Source organism: Danio rerio, chromosome 14 (genome assembly GCF_049306965.1).
Source record: "Danio rerio strain Tuebingen ecotype United States chromosome 14, GRCz12tu, whole genome shotgun sequence".
In the NCBI taxonomy this organism is placed as follows: domain Eukaryota; kingdom Metazoa; phylum Chordata; class Actinopteri; order Cypriniformes; family Danionidae; genus Danio; species Danio rerio.
The window spans coordinates 40,401,934-40,427,834 of record NC_133189.1 but is presented as its reverse complement, the minus strand read 5'-3'; the positions used below and the strand labels follow the sequence as shown (position 1 = coordinate 40,427,834).

The 25,901-nt window shown below is 37.0% G+C and overlaps 2 protein-coding genes across 17 annotated transcripts in view; one reads left to right on the top strand and one right to left on the bottom strand.

Annotated features, from left to right (window-relative positions):
- Positions 1-25,901, top strand: part of pdgfc (platelet derived growth factor c) — a 298,659-nt gene that overhangs the window by 36,597 nt on the left and 236,161 nt on the right. For 3 of the 6 annotated variants that reach the window (XM_073922102.1, XM_073922104.1, XM_073922103.1), the window contains exon 2: positions 20,811-20,996. The exons of the other annotated variants lie outside the window; for them this stretch is intronic. The gene's annotated coding sequence lies outside the window, so the exon portion shown is untranslated. The remainder of the gene's footprint in view (positions 1-20,810; positions 20,997-25,901) is intronic. 6 annotated transcript variants of the gene reach the window in all.
- The window catches only part of gria2b (glutamate receptor, ionotropic, AMPA 2b), a 67,503-nt gene continuing 47,379 nt past the window's right edge, over positions 5,778-25,901 (bottom strand). The window contains exons 5-17 of one of the 11 annotated variants that reach the window (XR_012389369.1): positions 24,531-24,584; positions 24,283-24,441; positions 22,787-22,954; positions 19,532-19,636; positions 19,351-19,458; positions 19,052-19,258; positions 18,558-18,925; positions 15,072-15,270; positions 14,080-14,327; positions 12,795-12,909; positions 12,240-12,354; positions 8,689-8,938; positions 5,778-7,492 (exon numbers count right to left, since the gene is read on the bottom strand). Coding sequence is in view for 6 of the 11 variants with exons in the window: in XM_068213152.2 (XP_068069253.1) it covers positions 7,328-7,492; positions 8,804-8,938; positions 12,240-12,354; positions 12,769-12,909; positions 14,080-14,327; positions 15,072-15,270; positions 18,558-18,925; positions 19,052-19,258; positions 19,351-19,458; positions 19,532-19,636; positions 22,787-22,954; positions 24,283-24,441; positions 24,531-24,584 (2,172 nt within the window). In the remaining 5 variants the exon portion in view is untranslated. 11 annotated transcript variants of the gene reach the window in all.

Below are 25,901 nucleotides of genomic sequence, written 5' to 3'. Positions count from 1 at the left end.
AAATTATGCACCAATTTGCTGTATTACTTAAAGCACAATTACATTTTTTGAATTTGGGATTATTAGGATTACTGCTGGAAATGTTCTTGCCCCAATTTTGATTCACATATGTAATAATGCGTGCGTTTTTGTAAAATTGTAATCGTGTTCTTTCAGCCCACTCTCTGGTTCCTCTGCAGACACGGGGTAATAGCTTTGGGGCTTCATAATGAGAGCAGTGAGATGAAAGGTGAGGCTGTTTGAGCTATCGATGTCTGCGCCGGCATATACAGGGCAGTCCTGTTGTTCTTCCTCCTGTCATCTAGCTGTGCTTTGCTTGAGTTTATCAATGATGGCTTTGATTGAGTTGCCGAAGGGAGAGACGGAAGTGCAGATAGTCATCTTAGAAAGCAGTGGTGAGTTTTTGAGTTTAGCCCACCAACCTCCTTATCATTGACCTAATGACATAGAATTGCTGTAGATAACCCAAAGGCTGGTGGTTCCCCGCTTTGTGTTTGTGTATCAGATGACTCTGCTTTATTCTTTGAAATGCATCTCTAAAGGACGTTTTTGAGGATGCGCTGTCTGAAGTCTTACCATTGATTAATTATTAAAATATATATATTTAAATGCATGTACAGTTGAAGTCATAATTATTAGCCCCCTTGTCTATTGTTTTCCACAATTTCTGTTTAACAGAGAGATTTTATCAACACATTTTTAAACATAATAGTTCAGTCATTTCTAATTACTGATTTAGTTTATCTTTGCCATGATGATAATAAATAATATTTTACTAGATATTTTTCAAGACACTTCTATACAGCTTAAAGTAACATTTAAAGGCTTACTTTAAATAATTTAAGGTTAATTAGGTTAACTAGGCAGGTTAGGGTAATTAGGCAAGTTATTGTATAATGATGGTTTGTTCTGTATACTATCCTAAAAAATAGCTTAAAGGGGCTAATAATTTTGTTCTTAAAATGGTTTAAAAAAACCTGCTTCTATTCTTGCCAAATTAAAACAAATAAGACTTTCTCCAGAAGAAAAAAAATATTATCAGACATACTGTGAAAATTTTCTTGCTCTGTTAAACATCATTTGCAAAATTTGTAAAAAAGAAAAGAAAATCACAGGGGGGGCTAATAATTCTGACTTCAACTGTATAATTTGAGTTGCTCTATATTTTGATTATTATATGAACTTCTGCTGACTATAGTGGTTAGTTTATTTACAAAGTATAGTCTGCTCTATATATACCAATGCTTTATTTTTATATGCTCACCAACAGATTCTAATCTTTCAAATTATGAATTCTTATTTTAATAATCTAAATAATAATAATCCTTTGAAAAGAGTAGGGGTTTAACCCTGGCATCCTGGCCAAATCTGCCCACTGGCCTCTGTCCATCATGGGCTCCTAACCATCCCCATATTCAATTGGCTTCATCGCTGTCTCCTCTCCACCAATCAGCTAGTGTGTGGTGTGCGGTCTGGTGCAAAATGGCTGCTGTCGCGTCATCCAGGTGGATGCTGCACACTGGTGGTGGATGAGGAGATCCCCCCATTGTGTAAAGCGCTTTGAGTGCCCAGAAAAGCGCTATATAAATGTAAGGAAGAAATAAACCTTAACCTTACAGTTACTTACACTTATGTATACTTGCGTATATACTTATTCTTATTTTACTACTGAGAATCTGTACATTTTCAGGTACAACTTATAAAAAAAAGAAAGTCTAAACAGGACCAATGTATGTAGACCAATAAAGCCAACCAATGTGAATTTCAATCCCTAATAATATGTGCTCTCTTTCCCATCTTAAATGTTAATTTTATTTAATAAATAAATAAATAATAAATTTTATTGTTTGTTGAAAATTTTTTTTTAATGTAACATAGTAAAAGCTAGTGTGAATGCTGTCTTCTGAACTCGGGTGCGCACCCTCGTATGAAAGAGGTGGTCTGGTTTACGGCATGTGCAAACTCTGGAATGGTTCACTTCTGATATGAATGCAATTGTACCAAATAATGGAAGTGAACCGCCAACTGTACAACAATCTATCATTTTCATAACGTTCATTCGTGTCTGTATGTCTTTCTATCACCTTTCTTGGCAACAAGCGGGACTGACCCAGTGTAAACAATGATTATGTCTGATTGTCTCCAGCAAAAATGACTTCTGCAGACATCACAAAATGTTCTGAACATTTTTAATATATATTTTTTCTTTGTGGCAGATAGATGCAAGTGGCTCTCTGTGTTTTGGTTTTGGTAACAAAAGCAAAAGATTCAGTAAAAGCAGAACGACGTGATGTGCTTATGTCTACATTTTGAGGGGGGACAATCGAACTTGGGTTCGAACAAGGCATTCGGTCTCAGTCTTTTGTCAGTTTTATGCAAATGTTCCTTAAATTGTAGTTGAGCAATTTTACAACTAACCACAGAGTTAAGGGATAAGAAAAATATCAATCTGTAAACATTTTACTGTTTAATTGAGGGGAATAAACTTGCATTATGGATGAGACCAAAAAAGTTAGTGAGTTTACTGTATACAACGAACTTTGTGGAAATTATGTGAATTAAACCATAAAGACACAACCCAAAAGAAATAAAGCTTATCAGTTATGTAAGCTTATCAAAGCTTAAGAGTTCTAGAACAAAAACGATTGATTTTATTTTATTTTAGTTTTACATTTATGAGGAAAAAGCTTCATTATGGATGAGATGTGAAGTTGCCACATGTGTGACTTTGGCAAATCAGATATTATACAGTTTGAAAACATTGACTGAGATATTTTTGAGTATTTTTTAAATACTTGCTTATACTCGCTATTTTCAGTTAACAGTATTTCAAATGTTGGCATCTGCTTTTAGTCTTAACATTTCAGGAAATAAGAAATATACTTTGTAAATATGTAATATATACATTTTTGTAACTAATTGTTTAAGAATTTCATTTCTTCTGTGATGAGATCTTTGCTGCCTTAATATGCTATTGTCCTGTTTCTCAAGTCTTAAATTTCTCAAGTTAATGAGTTTGTAGCATTGAGTGCTTTGTTTTGAAACAATACATGCACTTTAGTGATTGCTTCGACTGTGATGTTTATGAATTTTGGTCAAATACATACTTTGTGTAAAATATACAAGATGCATCAAATAATCAAGTGTATGCACACATACAGTATATACAATTTAGATGCACAATCATTTAACAAGCCAATACAGTTCAGCTGTTGTAGTAAAACACCTGAGGCACTGCAGAAATCAGTCTGCCTCGCTACTGTTTAATGTTTATGAGGCTCAGCTTGGCAATTTGAGCACCCGCGTTTAAGTATGACTTAAGAGGCCAATCATGACATGTTTTTAATAGCTGTGGGGAAATATTTGTTGAAATTTCGATAGGATGTGTGAAGGCATTGCAGCATTACACATTGGGGCTATCATGTTGTGATCACAGGGTGGCACGGTGGCTCAGTGGTTAGCACTGTCGCCTTACAACAAGAAGGGAGCTGGTTCGAGTCCTGGCTTGGCCAGTTGACATTTCTGTGTGGAGTTTGCATATTCTCTCAGTGTTCGTGTGGGTTTCCTCTGGTTGCTTTGGTTTCCCCGACAGTCCCAAGACATGTGGTATAGGTGAATTGGGTAAACTAAATTGGCCATAGTGTATGTTTGTGAATGTGAGAGTGTGTTTGGTGTTTCCCAGTACTGGCTTGCAGCTTGAAGGGCATCCATCCACTGTGTAAAACATATGCTGGATAAGTTGGCGGTTCATTTAGCTGTGCTGACCCCCTGATGAATAAAGGTACTAAGCTGAAGGACAATGAACAAATGAATGAATGTTGTGATCACATGACTGAATATCAGACATTTTGGCATCAAGCTAATAGATACCAAAAAAGCTCAAAATAATAGATTTGTGTTAGAATACTTTACTACATTTTAAGTTAACTTAATCATGTTTACAAATTAAGGTTGATCGATTACAATTTTAAATAAGTTTTTTGAACAAGCAGCAAACGTATTTGTTTTATTATTGGTCAAATGAGCTGGCTACTTTGGAAACTAGGTGTAAAGTTGCTGAAACAGGACAGACGGTCTTTTTGCCGAAGCTTTGAGCCCCAAGCCAGATATTTGGTATTTGGTTTTCCATCAAAGGGCTTTTGAAATGCATGGAGCATAATTGAAGTGTCCCAAAACGCAAACGTTCAGATCATGAAATGTGGAATTCGATAAAAGAAGGATTTGATTTCTAACATGCCCCTCTGAAATAAACAAATACTCGTGTTCAGATGCCTAAGGAGCTTTTAATATCTTCAGACTAAATGTTAGATGAAATGTTAAATGGAAGTCTCCAGAAGTGTTGGACACCATATGGGCTGCAAAGACGGAAGGGGGATTATGTAGGAAGAGCAGGGGGGAGGGTATCTGTCATCTCTGAATGTGTGACATTCATTAACACCAATGCAGAGACGTCACAGCATGATTATTTATGACCGAAACACCTCACTATTCCTCTCACTTCCCTTCGGCAAGCAGACACATTCAAATCCATCCCAACGCAACAAGGAATAAATGGACTTTATGAATTACTGTATCTGTTTGGAAGTATGGAACCCGTGTGTCAGGGATATCTGGAAACGCTTTAAAAAGAAGGATCAAGATTATTATCATATACACTCACCGGCCACTTTATTAGGTACACTGTCTAACTGCATGTTAATGTAAATTTCTAATCAGCCAACCACATGGCAGCAACTTAATGCATTTAGGCATGTAGACATGGTCAAGATGATCTGCTGCAGTTTAAACCGAGCACCCGAATGGGGAAGAAAGATGATTTAAGTGACTTTGAACGTGCCATGGTTATTGGTGCTAGACGGGCTGGTCTGAGTAATTGAGAAACTGCTGATCTTGTGGGATTTTTGTCAAAACCATCTCTAGGGTTTAGGGAGAATGCTCTGAAAAAGAGAAAATATCCAGTGAAAGGGAGTTCTGTAGGCACAAATGCCTTGTTGTTGTCAAAGGTCAGAGGAAAATGGCCGGACAGGTTCCAGCTGATAGAAAGGCAACAGTAACTCAAATAATCAATCATTACAACCGAGGTATGTAGAGGAGCATCTCTGAAGGCACAACACATCGATCCTTGAGGCAAATAGGCTTACAGCAGCAGAAGACCACACCAGGTGCCACTCCTGTCAGCCAAGAACAGGAAACTGAGGCTACAATTTACCAAGGCTCACAAAAAATATATGATAGAAGACTGAAAATAACGTTGATTGGTCTGATGAGTCTCGATTTATGCTGTAGCATTCGGATGGTTGGGTCAGAATTTGGTGTCAACAACATGAAAGCATGGATCCATCCTGCCTTCTATCAATGATTCAGGCTTATGGTGGTGGTTTAATGGTGTGGGGGATATTTTCTTGGCACACTTTGGGCCAGTTAGTACCAATTGAGCATCATGTCAATGCTACAGCCTACCTGAATATTGTTGCTGACCATGTACATCCCTTTATGACCACAGTGTACCCATCTTCTGATGGATACTTCCACAAGATAACGCACCATGTCATAAAGAGCAAATCATCTCAGACTGCTTTCTTGAACGTAACAATAAGTTCATGTAGTCAAATGGCCTCCACAGTCACCAGAACTCAATCCAATAGAGCACCTTTGTTGGAATGAGAGATTTACGTGATGAATGTGCAGACGCATGATGCTATCATGTTAATATGGACCAAAATCTCTAAGGTGCAGTTTGTGACACTTACATCGAAGGTCATTGATGCAGTCAAAACAAGACTATTAGTCAGCTTTTATTTAGAAAGAATCCCAAAAAATAAACAAGTTGGCACACATTCATTTACAAAATGGCAGAGAGCGGTCTTTAAAATTACATGTTCAACTAAATATCATGTATGTCATGACAAAATGAGAAGTGTTATCCAGTATTTGCCCCTCAGTCTAGTGTGAAAGACTGAGAGAGAAGAGAGGAGAAAGAAATTATACGAAGATGCACACAACTGTTGAATTGGGGACATCTTTGTTTGCTTTTGTTTTTAATCTTGGCTTATTGCAATCTCTAATGTGAACTCTTACAGTTGCCATTGCTTATATAGGAAATAACACTGTTACCAAACAAAATATATAATATTGTGGTGCAGTAGGTATCTTAAATAACCTTGAATAAGTATATTGGCAGATATCTTTTATAAAATAATATATTAAAACCAGATGTTTGGAAACCAGATTTAAGTTACAGAGTGAACATTTTAGAAAAGCCAACAAAACAAACTAAAAAATAAATAAAAGATCCTCAATAAATCACTGTGTATACCATCCAACTGTACATTTAGTAACAAAACTTACAGAATGTATCGACTACATTCACATTGATGACAGATTAATATATGACTATATTTATCAATAATTTTGGCACACTTAATTATTTGGCATTTTTTAACAGAGCAGTTTGTTGATGTGTATGCTTCTATTCATCTCACAGCAAAACATATGCAATAATAATACAATAGGTACGTTTTTTTCTTCTTTTTTATGTTCACATTGTAAACACTTTTTCTGTTCTTTTCATTTTTTTAAACATATTATAACCGCTACCCTGATTTTCTTGATATAAACAAAAATTACAAACAGATTCTTGAAACCAAACAAGTAGATGAAAGTAAGAAAACGTAACCGCTGCACCCACTTTTTCAAATATGTTTCAAATGTCAAGCATTGCTAGATAGTTCGTATTAACACCAAAATGTTAATGAGTATATCAGAAGAGGACTAATAAATTACAAGAGAAGCAACATATTTGGCATTGAAATGTGAAACTAGTAGCTAAGCTCTTAAAAGTATGTTTACAGGTTTAATTAACATGTAAGCAGGTTTATTTAAAAGCCATTTCTGTGAAAATACATAAAAATACAGTTTATTTTCCGTCGCTTTTATTAATAAAAAGACATTTCACATCCTGAAGCAGATGATGATAAAGTGTGCTTGAGCCGAAATAGACATCAGATGGCGTCAGCTACGAAAACAGACAGACTTTATTGACTTCTCTCTTTCCCGCTCAGAGCTTCTGTGAGTTTCAAGTTTGTTGTGGAAAATATCCGTTACGGGGCGGGGGGGATATCAGCTCGGTAAGCGAGTGTCTTTTCCGATACTAGAGAGTGCATCTTTTGTTATAAAGGGCCAAGGAAGGATTATGTCTGTATGACATCAAATGAGGCCTCCATCCTCCATTCAGACGAGTGATGATAAGGGAGAGAGCGACAGGAAAGAGAATAGAACGCGCTCTATTGAAAACCATTGTGTAAGGCACTCGGCAGGTTCTTATCCATCAGGAGAGATCAGTCAGACTGACGTTCATTCCCACACCAGGTCTAACAAAGGGCACTGCATGTACGGCTTTGGGGAATTCAGGACTCATCACACGTCCGTTCTCGCCAGTACTCCCAGTAACAGACAGTCTCGCTTTGCTCCTCATAGCATCCGAAAAGGTCACCTGGAACACACACACGCATGCACGCAAACGGAGAAACAAACATCCACGCGCGCACACATTCACCAAACAGAAAGAGGGCGGACAGTTAGTGTGTGTCCCGCGAAAGGGCTTCAGGCTTATTTTTAATATGTTTAGTTGAAAATGCAGATGTTCAGTTGATGTGATGGAGGAACATCAAAAATGAGAAGCAAAGTTGAAAGCAAACACCATTTAGAAAAATTATATCGCAAGCGGGGAATGAGGGAGATGCTTTGGAAGCTTGTTTCTGCCATGGAATAAAAAGTTGAATACTGTATAAGGTAATTGCAACTTATTTCATAATTAGTGACTTTTTTCTTTAAATTAGGTTTCGATCTCACAGGATTTTAGGATCAGTTTATTTTTTTCATGCAATTCTGAATTTATATGTCACAATTTTGGAGTTTACATCTTGTTTTTTTAATTGGTCCACAGCTGAGTAAAATATTTGATAATGTTAGGATAGCTATAAACTTTTTCATTAAAATGATGACTTTTGTTAAACAAGAATTTTGTTCTTGGCAAAATCATGACGTGCAGGTTCCACACAATTACTTTGTTGTCCTAACACAAATCAATTAAGTTAGCTTAATTGTTTTTACAAACTTAAATGGATTGAACATAAAACAATTACGTTGTGCCAAAATCACAAAAAATTGTGTTTTTTCAACTCATTTAAAGAAGTAGTTAAAACATGCAGCTATCTATAATCCACATTTTTGACTTCGAATTCTGTTTTAGAATTCAACTTTTTTCCAGAATCGCATGTTCATGTGTTGCAACTATGAGATGAGACTATCTATGAGACTATATGTTGTAGGTGAAAAAAAGTATTATTTGTGAGATACAGTCGCACTGAAATCTTTTTTTTAAATTCGATGGCGGATTTAAGCTTCCCATAGTGATGTACGATATAACAACAGTCATACATGACAATGAGGTGGACGAACAAAGTCACTTGGTATACAAAAAAAAAACTTTTCTCCTGTATATATGTGCAGCAGAGGCGGAGAAAGGAAGTTTTTTTTTTCTTTTTTATCACTATAAGAACACCAGTACATACGATCCAGTTTACGGTCCAAATCTCCTCATTCACTAGAACATTCAGGGAATGGAACAGATGGGAAGCCAAAAGAAGCGTGCACGGGACAGACTGAAATGACGGCCGCGTATCCTACCCCCTTAAATTTTTACACTTTCGATCCCATATACGTTGTACCCTTCCTTATAAGTGGCAAAATTCTGTGAATTCTGCGAGGAAGTGGGATTAATATTCTGTGCATTCTTTGCCACCTTCATGCGCTTGGCCTCGGCTCGGGACTTGTAACAGAACTCGACCAGGGCCACCAGCATGGCCAAGCCCAGGCCGCCCACAAGGATGTAGAAGACGCCAGCCACATTGCTCAGGCTGAGCGCGCTGGTCTTCTCCTGAAAATGCACACGAGACACGGGTCAGCGCTCGGGGAAAGCACACCATCTCAGTATTAAACATTCAAATGTAGAAATAACAGAATATTTAAGTGGCAATTTTACGTCTATGTGGATACAAATGCACAGCTCAGGACAGTAATGTTTAAACAATAACTGTGCTGCTGCAGCTGCTGGTTAATGTGCCCTTGAAGCAATGCAATGGGGGGGCATTGAGCAATTCTGCTCGAATGGGATGGATTTACTAAAGCCTTTAACATTCTCTTGAGAGATGGCTACCAAAGCAACAAAGCGCTTTTAAATCACACTTCTTACATTTCCTCGTGCTAATGGCTGTAGTAAATATTCTCTTTGTTGAATTCACATTTATAGCAGGGGTTAATGTGCTATGCTTAGCTGTGATATGAATTACACTTGTGTCAGAGCCTACAGGACCATTTAAAGGGATGCTCAAGAGAGGCATCTGGATGGAAGGCATAGCATTAGACACAGGGGGGAAGCAGATGACAGGCATTGTGGGTAAAAGGCAGGAGATTAACACACATATACACACCTACAGAAAGGTCTCTGAGGGAGAGGGGCTGTTATTTAGATATTCTTTGCAAATATTAGTGTACTGTACTGTGCACAACATGACCACGTAGAAAACACAGACACATAGACGGATACAGAATGACTTTTTGTGATAGTAATTATTTTTGTACTGTAAAGTTGTGATGTGTAATGTAATAAATATATAAAACTTTAAATAATTGTTTAATAAGTTCACTTTTTAAATTATAATATTAATTGAGCTTTAGGCATATTTTGATGTTAGCAAATAAATAAATAAATGCTTTGTGTCAAATAAGGTAAAAGTAAAACTTACAAACTTAATATTTGATGTAAAGTTCAATTAAACTAATTAAATATTGTCTGTGAAATAAATATACATAGAGATGCCTCACTGGTGGTTGTTTCTATATGCAAGCTGCCTGCCATATTGGAACAGTCAAAGTCTGTCCACGAACACTCAAGTTTAAGGGTGCTGTCACACCTGTAATATGTTTCTTTTGCTCCAGCTATCTTTAGCAAGGTTAAAACCAAGTTTAAAAATGATACATTATGGCATTTTATTGCCATTTTGGTTCTGTTTCACTCTAGATCGTCTGCTTTGAACCAAATCATTTAGAATGAACCCAAAAAAGTTGTTTTCTGAACTCCATTTTGATTGCTCAGAATTAACATGTGAGAAACTCACATACGCAACACGTAGTAGTAAGCAAATTGCGGAGGTAAAGCCAGCATGCAGTATGGACCTCCTCACAACGTCTTCTTTGAACCAAATCAGTTCAAATGATCAACAAAAAAAGTCGTTGGCTAGACGAATTTTCAGAACTCTATTTTGATTGCTCAGAATTAACATGCGAGAAACTTAGATACACAACACATAGAGGATAGAGCGGGGGAAAAGTCAGCAGGCAGTTTAGACCTCCTCACAATGTCTGCTTTGAACAAAATCAGTTAAAAAGAATCCAAAAACTAGTCGTTGGCTAGACAAATTTTCTAGAACTCCATTTTGATTGCTCAGAATTAATACGTGGGAAACTCACATGCTCAACATACAGATGTAAGCAAACAGTGGAGGAAAAGTCAGGAGGCAGTATGGACCTCCTCACAACGTCTTCTTTGAACCAAATCAGTTAAAATGAACCAAAAAATGAGTCATTGGCTAGCCAAACTTTTTAAACTCCCTTTTGATTGCTCAGAATTAACACGCAGAAAATTCATGAGTGCAACAGGTAGAGGAGAGAGAGGAGGAAAAGTCAGCAGGCAGTGTGGACCTCCTCACAACTCCACATTTGAACAACACCTGCCATAATAGCGGTAAAGTGTCAAAACACCTTTTCTAATGCCAGAATGCTTGGCGCAGCTGGTTTAGTCCAAAAAAGCAAAGTACCTTTTGCATTTGGGTCAGTTCGGTCGGTTCAAGTTCTCACAACAAATTAACTGCTCCAGAGTTTGCTTGTAGGTGTACCGAGACCACGTCTTTGAGCAAGTCTCAGTGCTCTTTTTTGGTCCACTTTTGGTGCGCACCTGAGTACGTTTGGCACCTGCCCAAGCAAACTTCATCAAAAAGGCAAACAAACTCAGGTACGTTTTAACTGAACAAAATTAGCCAGGTGTGGAAGCACCCTAAGTTGACTGTTCACCTGCTAATCTAGTTTTATGCATCTAATATCTACTGTACATCTCAATAGACAACAGCAGATGATTTTGCTAAAAAAACCTAGAACACAAGACTGAACTGAAGTCTATAGATTTACAAGAACAGTCTACTCACAAAACTTTGAAGGGGAAGAATGTATAACATTGAGGAATAAGTCCTTCTCAGTAAAGGAGCCAATCATCCATTAGGAGCTACCCATGCCAATCAACTGGTTCTCCCTAAAATATTAGCTGAACAATTTGAATGACAGACAATCATGTCAGATTTTGCTGCTGATTTCAATTTCCATAATTTTATAGGTAATCCAACAAACTTAGTATTGGTCTTGCATGCTTAAAATAGGAGCCTAGAGGCATTGCAAACACTATGCAGTGTTGGCGCTGAGTGAATGGACTTGAAAGTGGAAGTGAAAGGTGATGCTTTGACTATTACTGAAAGTATTTCTGAGAGTGTTGTATTACAGTAAAATACTCATTTTTGTTGTATTATAAAAGTGCAAACATGGCAAAGCATGATGTATCAGGTTTCACGTACAGTACATACATAAAAAAAAACATTTCAATTAAATCATTTAAAAAAACACACCATACCACGATAACACAGTTGACAACACACAACCAAACAGCTTAACACACAATGAAACAAAGACATTTAAAAATCTTGGACACCCTTGTAGATGGTCCTACGAGTAACCTGAGAGAAATAATGAACAATTGGAAGTCTTTCGTTGTATGTGCTGGATATGAATGTCTGAGAACTGCTATTCTAAACTTGGCACAGGTCTGCAAGTAATAGCAGGATCTGTGATTCTCAGATTGAGAAGCTGAAAGGAGACCACTGGTTGTGTTACAGAGATTACAAAAAGTGCACATGATTGACAAAAGTGGCATGCATTACTTTTTAACTATCAGTGGATGGTACCAAATATTAGTAGCTCTGCAGGCATTAGTCAAATAATCTCACCAAGGCATCTCATGCTTATCTGTGCATTGTCTGTCTAAAATAGTTGTTTTTTTAGTCATTATTATTTAAATTGGGTAATTCCCACTAGTCAAAAGTGTGCTTGATCACATAGAACCTGCAGCGACTAACCTTACTTCCAGAGTCCTTGGCTCCACATTCACCTTTATCGTACCACCATTTGTTTTTCAGCTTGTCTAAGGTGCCTTGCTCACTGAGTTTCAATACTGCAAGGTTTACTGGCGTTCTTCACGTGGGAAATAACATAAATAACATTATCAATGTTATTTTATGTTATTATTACATCACACTGATTTCACTTTCTCTTAGATTTCACCTTTTCTCTCCTCTTTTCTTCATTGCCATAGCGATTATGACGTTGATGCGCCATTTGGCCTAAGCAAATGCAAGTTTTGCAGAGCCAAATGTGCATTAACGTATCGCCTGAAGTAAGCAGCAAGGGCAACAGCCATGTGTGCTGCACACGATGACCAATCTGAGCATTTTGAAGCTTTTGTTTATGTGTGTGTGTGGGTGTGTGTGTGTTCATTAGCAATGGTTAGCAATGCTAAACCTGTCAGTGTTGTGTAAAGAACGTCCATCTTCAGACTTTTGGTTCCTGTGCGGTTTTGCTGCTTACTTGAGTGTTGCATTGAGTTACCCATCACTTTGCTCTCTGGGGCTGACCTTGGAATCACCTCCCCCGCTGCCGCACTCTCCCTTGTCGTACCACCATTTGTTTTTCAATTTGTCCAACAGGCCTTGTTCATTCAGTTTTAGTACTGCGAGGTTAACCGCATTTCTTGAAACGATAAAACATAACTTGTAAGACAGGGTGAGCCAACTTAGCAATTGTCAATGGTCCTCTTTCAAACCTAACGATTGCTTTTCCTCTTTTTCAGCATTTTAACAAATAAGAAATCATCTCCTCCCTTACAAAATGTGAAATTGTTAGAAAACAAATCAACTAATAGCATCAAACGTTTTTAAGGTGATAAAGGTGGCTCAGAGTGCCGTGAATAGAGAAGCTTAACGCAGTACTCACATTAATAACTAATAGCAGTGGCCTGCGAGTAACATTACTAGAAGGACAGCAGAACAGCAATAAAAGTCGGTTATAACTTTATCATGCATAATTCAATCTTCTCCTAAAGCCCACCCACCCAGTTCTTAACAGACTGCTGTTCAGAGGAGAAATTGAATCCCACTTAACGAAGACTGTGTCTAATGCTGAGAGATGGCATTATGCAATACATATCAATCAACCATCAGCATATATTCAATAAAAGCATTTACAAATGTAAACCCAAGCAGTGCCACCTATTGCGTAAATATTGCTAAATTTGGGTTGACTGGCCAAATTGGAAGTTCAAAGAACGTCTTTGTTAATGTTCTTTATTGAAAATGTGTACTGCAAGGGTTTGATCAAAAACAGTTCAGAAATCATCACATTATTAGGAATAAACAAAGACAGCAATAATTAATGAATATAGAGAGATGGGAGACATGATAGAAGAGGATATTAGGCAAAACTTTGAAACATTCAAAAGACAAAGAACAAGACACAGCTCTTGAAAAAGACAATCTGAAGGATCTATAGATTAGCATTCTGTTAAAATTACTCAAAGCATAAACAAATGTATTCTTATTATTTGTAGTTGGTAAAGTTTAAAATATTGAGGTATTCAAATATTAATTATGTATGAAAAATTGAGATATTCAAATCCTCTAAAATAAAAATGAGGTACTCTTTTACTCTTAGATTTTTTTTTTTATCAGTAAAAGTTTTTGCATGATTACTATTTTATTCTTTAAAAAAAAATCTTCTTTTATCCTTTATTAATTTAGCTTTAAAGTATCCAGCTACAAAATCTATGTCTTTTATACAAACCAGGACACATGAGCACAGCTACATCAGGGTAGGTGGGATACTATAACAACATTGGACACATTGTTATACTATTCCACCCACCTTAATGAGGATCCTTTGGGGGTGGCGATGCCGTAGCCTTTGGAGTCCAGGTTCCCTCCGACCTTCATAGTGTCGCAGGGTTTGCGCTGCTCGATATACTCGTTCATGGTGGACTCCAGTAGGTATGCATACTTCCCCTTGGACTTTCTCACTCGCATGACACCTTCTGCCGTCGTCTTAACAAATACAGAGGGCTCTGCACCTTTCATGTAAGTCCACATCTTGTCGAAAAGTGCAATTTTGGAACGCTGTGCAAGAAAGAAGACACAGTAGTTAATAAAAAAATAAATAAATTTAAAATCTCTAACAATAGCAAATAGGTATATTAAATTTACTGTAATTACAGTGTTACACGTGATTATAAAGATGTGTTTTTATCAATCCAATCACATGTGGGTCATGCTAAATGTAAGTGTGAGTTTGTCCACTATCAACCACCTCCAGAGATAATTGTAAATGCTTTTTATAGTAAACATGGTAAAACTCTCCCTATTGACCAAAAACATTGAGTGTAATGAGATTTGAGAAAGCCCACCAGAACAAGTTGTTTATACTCCATTGCACTGTACCAAAACACATAGATTCTGATGAAAAATCATAGTTGCCATCAACAGCTTGTTTTCATGCTCCCTTATAACCAGTGTAACATTCATTTATTCTTTCAAAAGTACTTATGTGACACTCTAAGCTGCGATAAAATAAGAGGGAAGGATTTTGAAATCTGAAAAAAGTAGTCACAAGAGATGCATTCAAAAGCTTCATAATGTCAAGTGGAAATGGTGTTGTGTCTCAGGACCACTTGTGATTTGTATTGCATGTTAATACCAGGTGGAAACATTGACCAAATAGCATTGAAATGTAACATTTAGTTCAGTATTTAACTTGAGATTTAATCAGTTCTTTCAAATCATATTTTAAAACAAACTGGGAATGCATGAGTAAAGAAAATGTTGGCACATTAATTTGAGGGATGGATAAAATGAACGTCTTACTCTGAAAAACTCTTTTGTTGAACCAGAATCTAATGTTCCATAAGCAATCTCTGTTTGCTTTGCCAAGTCCTCAGCACTCTCAATTGGAGACACCATCCTCTCCACTGTTAGGAAGGCAGCCAAGTTAGCCGTGTAGGAAGAAATGATGATCAGGGTGAAAAACCACCAGACTCCTCCAACTATGCGGCCAGAAAGAGACCTAGTGGAAAAATGTCCAGTGGGGTTTATTAGGATGAAAGCACGATTATCACTGTTAACAATGTCATCTTCAGCTAACAGGCCGTGTGGAAAGCAAAATGTGTGTAATGGAAAATCAACTGCCTCCTTTTTTTAACTATACATGTTTAACAATATATAACATGCAAATACAATCCAATGTAATGTCTTGCATCAGTTTTGAAAAGATGTTAAGTAAAACAGTGTGAATAAGTCAGCTCTAAGTCTGAACAGATGCATTTTTATTGATTTTAAGCTATTTGTAAGAATAGCTAATATTGATAGAATAGCTGGATCTATGACACCTATATTGAGACTGTGATGGATAGTAAATAGTATTAAATATGTGTATATTTTACCGATGTATATTTATTAATTTCAACATTAAATCAATAATTTTTCATCATGTTAACTACAAAAAAATCTAATTTGTGAAAAGTGACGTGATGCATACAGTATGTACATTATAGTACATCTTCTTTTTTTTTTAACTAATTTCGAGAGGATCACATTCTTATGATTGCTTGCAGCTGGTCCCGCATTATTCAATGTATGATTCACCAATTAGATCATTTCTAAGCCACTATAAATTCCCTAAGTTCCACATAACAGCTATCTTCATTTTAAAGAATTCCACCCCTACTCTTCATCCTTTTCTAGATGGGTGGCACGATGGCCCAGTGGTTAGCACTGTTGCCTCACAGCAAGAACATCACTGGTTCTAGTCCCTACCAAGCCAGCTAACATTTCTGTGCAGTTTACAAATTCTCCCCATGCTCACATGGGTTTCCCCCGGGTTCCCTGGTTTTCTCCCACCATCCAAAAACATGTAACCTAAGTCAAATGGCTAATCCAAATCAGTACCATGGACATGCACCTAGTAAGCAGTTATCTGTTAAGAGTAATCACTATCTGTTCATTAGCAACTACAGCAGGAGAGTAGAGATGCGCGGATGGCGGTTACAGCCGCGGACTCCACGGATGAACCGCGGATCGGGCGGATGATGTGACGAAAAATAATATTTTAATTAAATTCGGGCGGGTGGTGGGCGGTTGTACTGTTTTTGTAGACAAAGCTGGCGCACCAACGAAAAAGCCTAGGACTGACTTCACAGAATGAGAGGAGGAATCGGATACACTAATTCTGGATGAAGTACAGAAGTATTCCTCTACAAACTTCCGTATAGATGGATCAGCAGAGGAAAATCTACTTTCCTTTTGGGAGAAACAAGGCAGTTATTCCCACGACTACAGCACCTTGCCAAGAGAATTCTATGCATTCCAGCAACAAGTTCTGCGAGCGAGCGAGCGCTCCTTCAGTGCAGCAGGGCGCATTAGAGGCCAGGCGCTCTCGTCTGAATCCTGACACTGTAGATGCTATTTTATTCTTGCATAGTGCCAAGAAAAATTCAAACTAGACCTAAGGTCAGGCATATTAATCAAATTAGCCTATGTTCTACACATATGTTAAATATAAACTTTTGAGTTCGGTCAGCTGATAATTTTACGTTCATATTGGTTTTGCCTATTCTATTCTAGACATGTTGGCCTCGCTTTTAGGTTCCAGGCTTTAGGTTATTTTGCCAGAATTTATTTGTCGCAACTGTTATGGCGTAGTATTTCATTATGCTTCAAGTTTGTGGGAATGATCCTAAGTCCATGGGTTATTGGGGCATAGACTTGTCATCCAGGTAATTTAGCCTGGTCAGACTTTATGTTCGCTCAAAGAGGGATGGCATATTTATTTTTCTAATTTAATTTCTAATTGTGGGTGTGACTGAGCCTACAAGGCTTACCTACGATATGACGTTTTTATTTTATTATTTTTTTCAATTGTTTGAATTAAGATATTAATGTTAATATTGTTTTACTGCCTGCTGTTTCTTTTGGCATATAAAATAGGTATTGTCTAATAGAGATATCAATAAAGGATCATCTGTGTCGCTGAATTGGTGTTGTTTCAGATTTCTAACATCCACAGCAAAAAATTTTAAATAAATAAATAAAAAAATAGTCGAAAAACTGTGCCCATTAATTAGATGTGCAAGGCAAACAGGTAAGATTTTGGGGTTGCTATGGACAATTACAAATGTGAACATTATTAGGCTATAATGTAAATTACTTATTATTCTATCTATTTGCTAAAAAAATTAGTGAAACAGGCATTTAGTAGTAGGCTAAATAGCAGCATGTTGAAATGATGTGTCAATGCGTTTTCTATTAGGCTACAATAAAAAAAATTGTACCGTACAGTGCGTTTAATTTAGGCTATTTATTTATTTTTGTCCCTGTGCGCCGATTAGAGACGGGGTTCACTGCTGATATTCTGAGAGCTTTATAGGGTGCCTCTCATTTCTTATTTGTGCACCCTCATTTCCTTTCCTTGCTTTCTTTCCTCGTCTTTCCACCCCTATAGGATGCGAGGGAAGGACGCAAGGAAAAGACTCAAGGAATCGAATCAAGTGAAAAGACACGTCCTCATATCGTTTAGCGTCACTTCAAAGCGTTGTCAATTAATGCTGGATTTGACTTGCACGTTTAGATTAACTGCATGTCTACATTAAAGTCATTCTCTATTATCTAATAATCAATAAAGAAACATTCATTTAACAATAAAAAGGAATAAGCCATTCAAATAAAGAGCTCAATCGGCAGATGGTGGGCGAGTGCGGTTTTAAAAAATTGGTCAAAAATTAGTGCGGATGGATGGCGGACGGATGATGAGTTTTGTGATGCGGTTGCGGATTAAATAATAGCCCATCCGCGCATCTCTTCAGGAGAGTTCTCGAGATCTACCTGAACTCAAACTCCCTTCTCACCTTGCCAACGGGAGGGAGCCCCGGGCTCGAGGCTCTTATGAGCTCAGTTTTCTCTCCGGGGAAAGCATGCCAAACAAGCTTTATAATAAATCACCAGCTAAATGTGAACTCTTGAAAGGCATTTGCCTGACTACTAACTACTTAAACAGCATTGGTGGACTACAGGACTGTAAATGAACAGGTGCAATATGTTTTACACTGTAAAATCTACTGACCTGGCATGCATATTAAAGTGAGTTTAGTCATTTTTATAGATACTTAGGAATAGGGATAATTTTGACAACTGTGTATCTCTACACTTTTTAAATCCGAAGATAAAACTTTATCTAAGGTTACCCTTAGCAATCTAAAGATGAAATGACTGCAAATCTAACCTTTGTTTTACATACAAAATCATTCAAAACTTTTGCAAATTCAACATTTCTTGAAGAAATCAAGATCACAAACAAACCTGGGTGAAATATCACATCCTTGTCTCATAAAAGCTCCAAGAGAGAACCAAAGACTGTTGAAGATCCCAAACTCATTGGTCGACTCGTTGGTCTGGATCTGTCCATCCTCATATTCCTCTGTGTGCCACTCATATGGACTGAAACGACTGACCAGGAAAAGCACCACGCTTACACCGATGTAAGCGAACACAATACACATCCAGATCTCATAAGCCAGTGGATCCAGGAATGAGAAAACACCAGGCTTGGACTTCTGAGGCTTCTTGATCATGATGGAGATGCCCAAACTCATGAACGGCTTTGAGAAGTCGATAACTTCTTCTCGGACTAAAGTGATAGTCAGTGGAGCCACTGCGATGTCAGCTTTCTGAAACGAGAGATTTAATTTCGGTTTAATTCTTAAATTATATTTTTAACCAATATATCCTTGAGCTTAGTGCTTGAAGCTATTTTTTCGACTCATTTTCAATCACATCTAAAAAATCTTTCTTACCCCATAAACCAATTCTCCAACCATTCCATTCCAGATCTTCGTCTCTGCATCTCTAGCTCCATATTTGCCATCGCCTACTATTTTCAGCTGATATTTAAATCCACAGTGCTTTGCTATTTCAGCTGCCAGGTCCACACAATACCCCTCATATCTTTCATTATCCATAAAAAGGTCAGCATTCTTCTTTAACATTACATATGGGGCTTCCTGAAAAAGACACCAGGAAACACCTTGTCAGAGAGTAGTGCTTTACTAAAGAATACTTTATAATATGTTGGACAACCACAAGTAAAACCTACTAGAATGGTGGTGACGATCACAGTCTTGTTTTCAAGCCCCATTGTGTCATTTGGGAAGAGATCTGATTTTGTGACGACCATTTTATCCACTTCGTTCCAATAGCCAATCTGAAATAGTCACGATTGTGAGTAAATTGATAAAATGATGCTTTGCAAGTGCATTATTAGGACTGAGTCTTACCTTAACTGCTCCATTGCTTTTTAATTCCATGACATTGACGGTGTAATTCACTCTCTTTCCATACTGGTCAAACTGAATGTTACCAGTGAGACCATCAACTCTCACCTGCATGAAATGAATATGACAGAGGAGGAAAACCAGTTTTTAGTTATTCTGAGAAATGTTAAAAACATGAAGCAGGCTTCAAAAATGACTTGCTTCAAATCTTACACAAAGCTTCAAAGTTTTATTTTAAACATTTATAGGTTAAAAATCTTTGAGTATTTTAAACAAAGATGTATTCTTCTGATAATGATGGTCAAAGATGAGATGTACATTTTGGTGTAGTATATGTACAGTATAAATAAATACAGTATAAATAATACAACATATTCTGACATGAACATTTTCAAATACACTCACCGGCCACTTTATATTCAACTGCTTGTTAACGCACATTTGTAATCAGCCAATCACATAGCAGCAACTCAATGCATTTAGGCATGTGGACATGGTCAAGACGGTCTACTGCAGTCAGGGCCGGATTAACCAATGGGCCTTATGGGCACAGGCCCAGGGGCCCGTGCACACTAGGGGCCCCTGCGAGGGGGGAGAAAAAAAGACAATTTCGGAGTGTCTTTTTTGGCTAATTGTAAATAGCGCATCTAGTTGGAATAAGCTATTCAGGGTTTACGCCCATCGATGCCTGATTGATAGAGACAAGATGAGTAAAGAGCCGTTGATCATTACAGTCGCAGTGGCGCACCTTGTAAGGCGCACTGCATCATCTTTTGACGCGATTAATCATAAACTCGGTTCGAATCCACCATCAGCTGAACTCGTGCTACTTTTTTTCCTCCCCATTACATATCAGATTGGAAATATATTTATTTTTAAAAGGAAGAAACATTGTTTTTTAATTATGCAAATGTGATATAAAGTCACAAGTGTCTCTTGGGTATTTAATAATGTTTAGCCTTGTTATAGGTGCCTCCCTCTCTGCAAAAACTATATTGCTCAGACAACTGTATTTCCTCTGAGCAAAAAAATCGCGATCACATATTAATATTATTATTATATTTAAATTGCCTTTCTTTCTTTAACTAAACAGAATGCTGTAATTGGTCAAGCGCGGAAAAGTCAGTTTTGTAATAACCCGCACTAAACTGAGCGGACTTTAGTGTAACGTTATATCTGTCAGATCAAAAATGAGTGGACAAGTGGATTTGGCAAACGCGAGAGAAAGAGGAGAGGAGGCATCTTTATTGAGGCATTTTCTATACACACCATCTTTAAACAGACCCATGATCAGGAGAATGAGGGTACAGAAGAAGACGTTATGATGAGAAGCAAGCATTAACCAGGCGGAGGAGGTTAACGGCAGCGCAGACTGGATTCATCGTGTGAGAGACAGACAGAAAAGGAGAGAGAGAGGGAGAGGGAGAGAGAGAAAGGCCCTGAAGAGGAGAGAGACGGGAGAGAAGAGGTATAGTGTGTGTGATTTCGGATACTTTTAGGTTTATAATCAAGTTATGAAAGACTCAGATTCAGACACTGGATTGGAGAAGCATTGTGCGTTATATGCCATGGCAATATTATGCTTTATAAGTTTGTAAAAGCAATACATTAAAATTCAATTCAATTCAATTTCAAAAATTGAAATTACAGATTACAGATTACAGATTTCAAAAATTTCAAAAATTCAAAAAATATCCTTTAAAAAAAAAAAAAAAAAAAAGATATATATATATATATATATATATATATATATATATATATATATATATATATATATATATATATATATATATATATATATAGTTTTATTAGTATTTTTATTCAATGCTTTGAAAAATAAGTTAAATCTTTGTAGACTATAAATACATATGTACTATATATCATTTATTTAAATATGTGGGCAACAAATTATACATTCATTTTATTTAAAAAATTATTATATTATTCTTATTTTTTAAATTCAACTATAGGGGTGCGGCCAGGTAGGGGGCCTTACAAGACAATGTGCCCAGGGGCACCTGAGTTCTTAATCCGGGCCTGACTGCAGTTGAATCAGAATGGGGAATAAAGGTGATTGAAGTGACTTTGAACGTGGTATGGTTGTCGGTGCCAGACGGGCTGGTCTGAGTATATCAGAAACTTTTGATCTACTGGGATTTTGACGCACAAACATCTCTAGGGTTTACAGAGAATGGTCAGAAAAAGAGAAAATATCCAGTGAAGGACAGTTTTGTGGGCACAAATGCCTTGTTGATGCCAGAAGTCAGAGGAGAATGGCCAGACATTTCGAGCTGATAGAAAGGCAATAGTAACTCAAATAACCACTCCTCACAATCGAGGTATGCAGAGGAGCATCTCTGAACACACAACATGTCGAACCTTAAGAAGGAAGGGCTACAGCAACAGAAGACCACACCGCATGCTATTCCTCTGAGCTAAGAACAGGAAACTGAAGTCTCACCAAAATTCCACAATAGTAGATTGGAAAAATGTTGCCTGGTCTGATGAGTCTCAATTTCTGCTACGACATTCAGATGGTAGGATCAGAATTTGGCATCAGTAACATGAAAGCATGGATCCATCCTGCCTTGTATGAACAGATCAGGCTAGTGGTGGTGGTGTACTGGTGTGGGGGATATTTTCTTGGTACACTTTGAACTCATTAGTATCAGTTGAGCATCGCGTCAACGCTACAGCCTACCTTAGTATTGTTGCTGACCATGTCCATCCCTATCCCCTTATGAGTACAGTGTACCCATCATCTGATGGCTACTTCCAGCAGGATAACGTGCCATGTTATAAAGTGTGAATCATCACAGACTAGTTTTTTGAACATGACAATGAGTTTACTGTCCTCAAATGGCCTCCACAGTCACCAAATCCTCAATCCAATAGAGCATCTTTTTTAATCCAGTAGAGCACGCCGACAAATCTGCAGCAACGGGATGCTATGATGTCAAAATCGAACAAAATGTCTAAGGAATTTTTCCAGTATCTTGTTGAATCTATGCCTTGAAGTATCAAGGCAGGTCTGACTGCAAAAGGGGGTCCAAACCGGTACTAATTAGGTGTACCTAATAAAGTGGCTGGTGAGTGTAAAATAGTAATAAAATGAATTGTAAAATGGGTGAAGCATACTGCTTTAGACTTAAGATGACAGTTAATTAGTATTTTGTGGCAGCACTGGGATTCTTGTATGATTTTTGTTCTAAATATATAAATGGAGCAGGTTAGCACTATTACTGGATGACTTATCACCTGTTTTAGGGCACGTTCTATCTCCACCCCTTGCGCCCATGGTACAGCAGGATTGGCCAGGCAGTCTCCATTGTTCGCTCTACGAGAGATGTCAATTCTCTGTTTGTGCAGGTAACGGAAAGCCTCAGTCATCACCTGAACCGCGTCATACGTCAGTGCTGAAGTGTACTGGATACACAGAGAGAAAGAGAAAGAGAGATGGGGTGGCTTATTTTTTTGAGTTGTATTCCTGTAGGTGATATTGCAGTTCTAGATGTAATATGTGATCTAGAATTATTGTGAAAAAATGAATTCTAACATACAATATAATGGATAATAAAAATGAATAGCACGTATACAGAAGCCATATGCTTGTATTTCTACAAATGTATTCATTGAAGCTAAGGCTGCACGATATTGGAAAAAAAAAGGATATTGGATATTTTGTTTTTCTGCGATATATAAATACAATTTTACCTCATGGCTTTATTTGCCCTGTTTTACATATTTTAGGGAGTCTAACAGTGTTCAGGTACATACACCAAACAATAAACTGTAAAATAACACTGTATAGTCTTCATCGCATAAATAGTTTAAGACAATTTATTTTTCTTACACCTCCCAAACGTCATAGTTTCTTGTACCCAAATGTTTTAAACTCCAAACTTAATTACATACATACTGTGGTCACAGGCCTTAAAAGCACATACAAATGATAAACTTTTACTCTATTTAGGTTAAACTTTGCAATGACTCCATAAATCACATGTTCTGTGGTTTCTGGTAAGCTATATGCCATTTTAATGTGGCCATGTCATTGGCCCATGATCATTTGCTGCTTTTTATCAAACTATTTCATAACTGTAACAAGTGGCAATTCAATAATATCTTTACGTTAAAACAGCTATAATGACATTATTTATCAATATGTGGATTTTCGGAAGCTATAGAAATAAAAAATGTAAAGGAAATATGTTGGGACCATTGCTTCTTTTTTTTTTTTTTATTCCACAAAATGGTCTATAATTCAGACTCAACATTGCACATGCTGTGATGTGACCATTGCAGATGTGAACATTGTAATATCGATGCTAATACAATATATTGTGCAGCCCTAATTGGAGCCGTCTAGTAAGATTAACACCAATTCGATACATTTGAATTTTACTAACATAAATCATATTCTACATTTAAATCAAATTTAGGAAAGAATTTAAAGGGAATTCTCAGTTTTAAATGTCACTTTTACAGGACTTATTTGCTAATTTAAAAAATGAAACACTTGATTTCAGTCTGCAGAAATGAAGCACCTGCTTAGTCTTCGAGACAGATGAGACCACATTTAATCTGGAGTAGAAAATAACTAACAAGCTTTTCCTGCAAATGGCCTGAAGTATACAGGCTTTTAAATGAAGAGGTTATACATTCATGTAGAAATTACCTGAACATCTCTTTTAATCATACTTAGGAAAGATGTCTGAAATGGACACACACACACACACAGACAGAGGACTCACCCGTATCTTGCTGTCTGCTCCAGGATATTCTTTTTCCTCCAGAGCTTCCCAGCGCTGGTCAAATTTGGACACCAAAGGGTCATCAAAATCCACAATCTGAAAGCCTGACACATTCGCTCCACCATACTGGATTTTAGAAAGATCTCCATCCACAAAACCCTAAAAACATGAAATGGCTTTTTTTTTATTGCTACTATTTTAAAAATGTGATGTTTTTTTTTTCTTGTTAGTGCTGTATTTGAGTTTACCAGGTTTGCTATGATGTAGTGATATCCCTTCACATGCCTGCCAATAGTAATGACCTGGGAAGAGAATAACAGATCTCATTTAATCAATGCATTACAAAATAAACACACTAGAAATACTAAAAGCTAATATTTAAAGTTTTTTTTTGTTTTTTTTGGATTTTGAATTACCTCAGAATACTGTTTTTTCATGCAATCATGAGTGTGTCTCACAATTGCGACTTTTCTTCTTGGAATTAAATTTTTATTTCTCATAGTTGCAAATAAACATCCAAAGTAGGGCTTGATGATTTGGGGAAAATATCTGATTGTGATTTTTTTTTTTTTTTTCTTTTTAGACAGATATAGCGATTTCGATTTGACTCCTCAATTAATTTTTTTAGTCAAGCTTCAGCTCAACCACAATCCATATATAGCTGCCTGTAGGTTTTTTTAGGTGCTTGTTGTGGTACAGTAATTCCTCCTGCTGGCAACAATTCTGCGACAGCTCTTACAAGTTACCTGTTTATGTTCGGTGTCTGTGACTTTAAAATTTAAATATTCCCTTATAACCAACATGCTGTTTTTCTTTAATATTAATTTGTATATTAATGATATTGACGCAGCAGACGCCATCATCCCACTCGTCTGCGCTTTCCTGTTTTTTTTATTTATTTATTTTTTTTGTGCGCGTTTCATATAGTTCTGTTGCACAATTCTGATTGGGCAGAACGAAAGTGTGTTTGCTTAGTTGGCTAGTAAGACAGTCACACACAGACGGCAGTCATGCATTTGCTCTGGGTTGGGGAAATTAAATAATATTCTGTATATATATATATATATATATATATTTCATATTGCAGCCTCTTGCGATTAGCTAATTTTAGTGTTTCAAATTGCGAATTGTGATTCAGTTTCGATTAACTGCACAGCTCTAAGCCAAAGTCTGAATTTGAGTATTCAGATCTGAGGAAAATTTTTGTCAAACGTGAACAACAAAAGTCACAACTGCAAAATGCAAACTTGGAGTCACATGAAATCTCAATTTTTTTCACATTTTGGACTTTTCATACCTTGCAATTGCTGGTGATTATGTTTTATTTACAAAAGAGATAACCACACTGGCAGTCCAACTGACAGAAATTAAAGCTGTTTGAGAGGTTTGTGTGTTTGTTTAAGATCATTATTTTGTATGTGTGCACTGTATGTGTGTGTCTGCTTATAATGCTGTAGTATAGAGTCCAGATCAGCTGTATTGATTGTGGCGGTTGGTTAAACACTTTTGCTGGTCTTAAATACAAATCAATAGCTCTTCCCTGAGGGTTTAGCAAGTGTGAATGAAAAACTCTTCTCATGAGTACTTTTCTGCCTGCTAATGGCTGCTATTTGTATAAA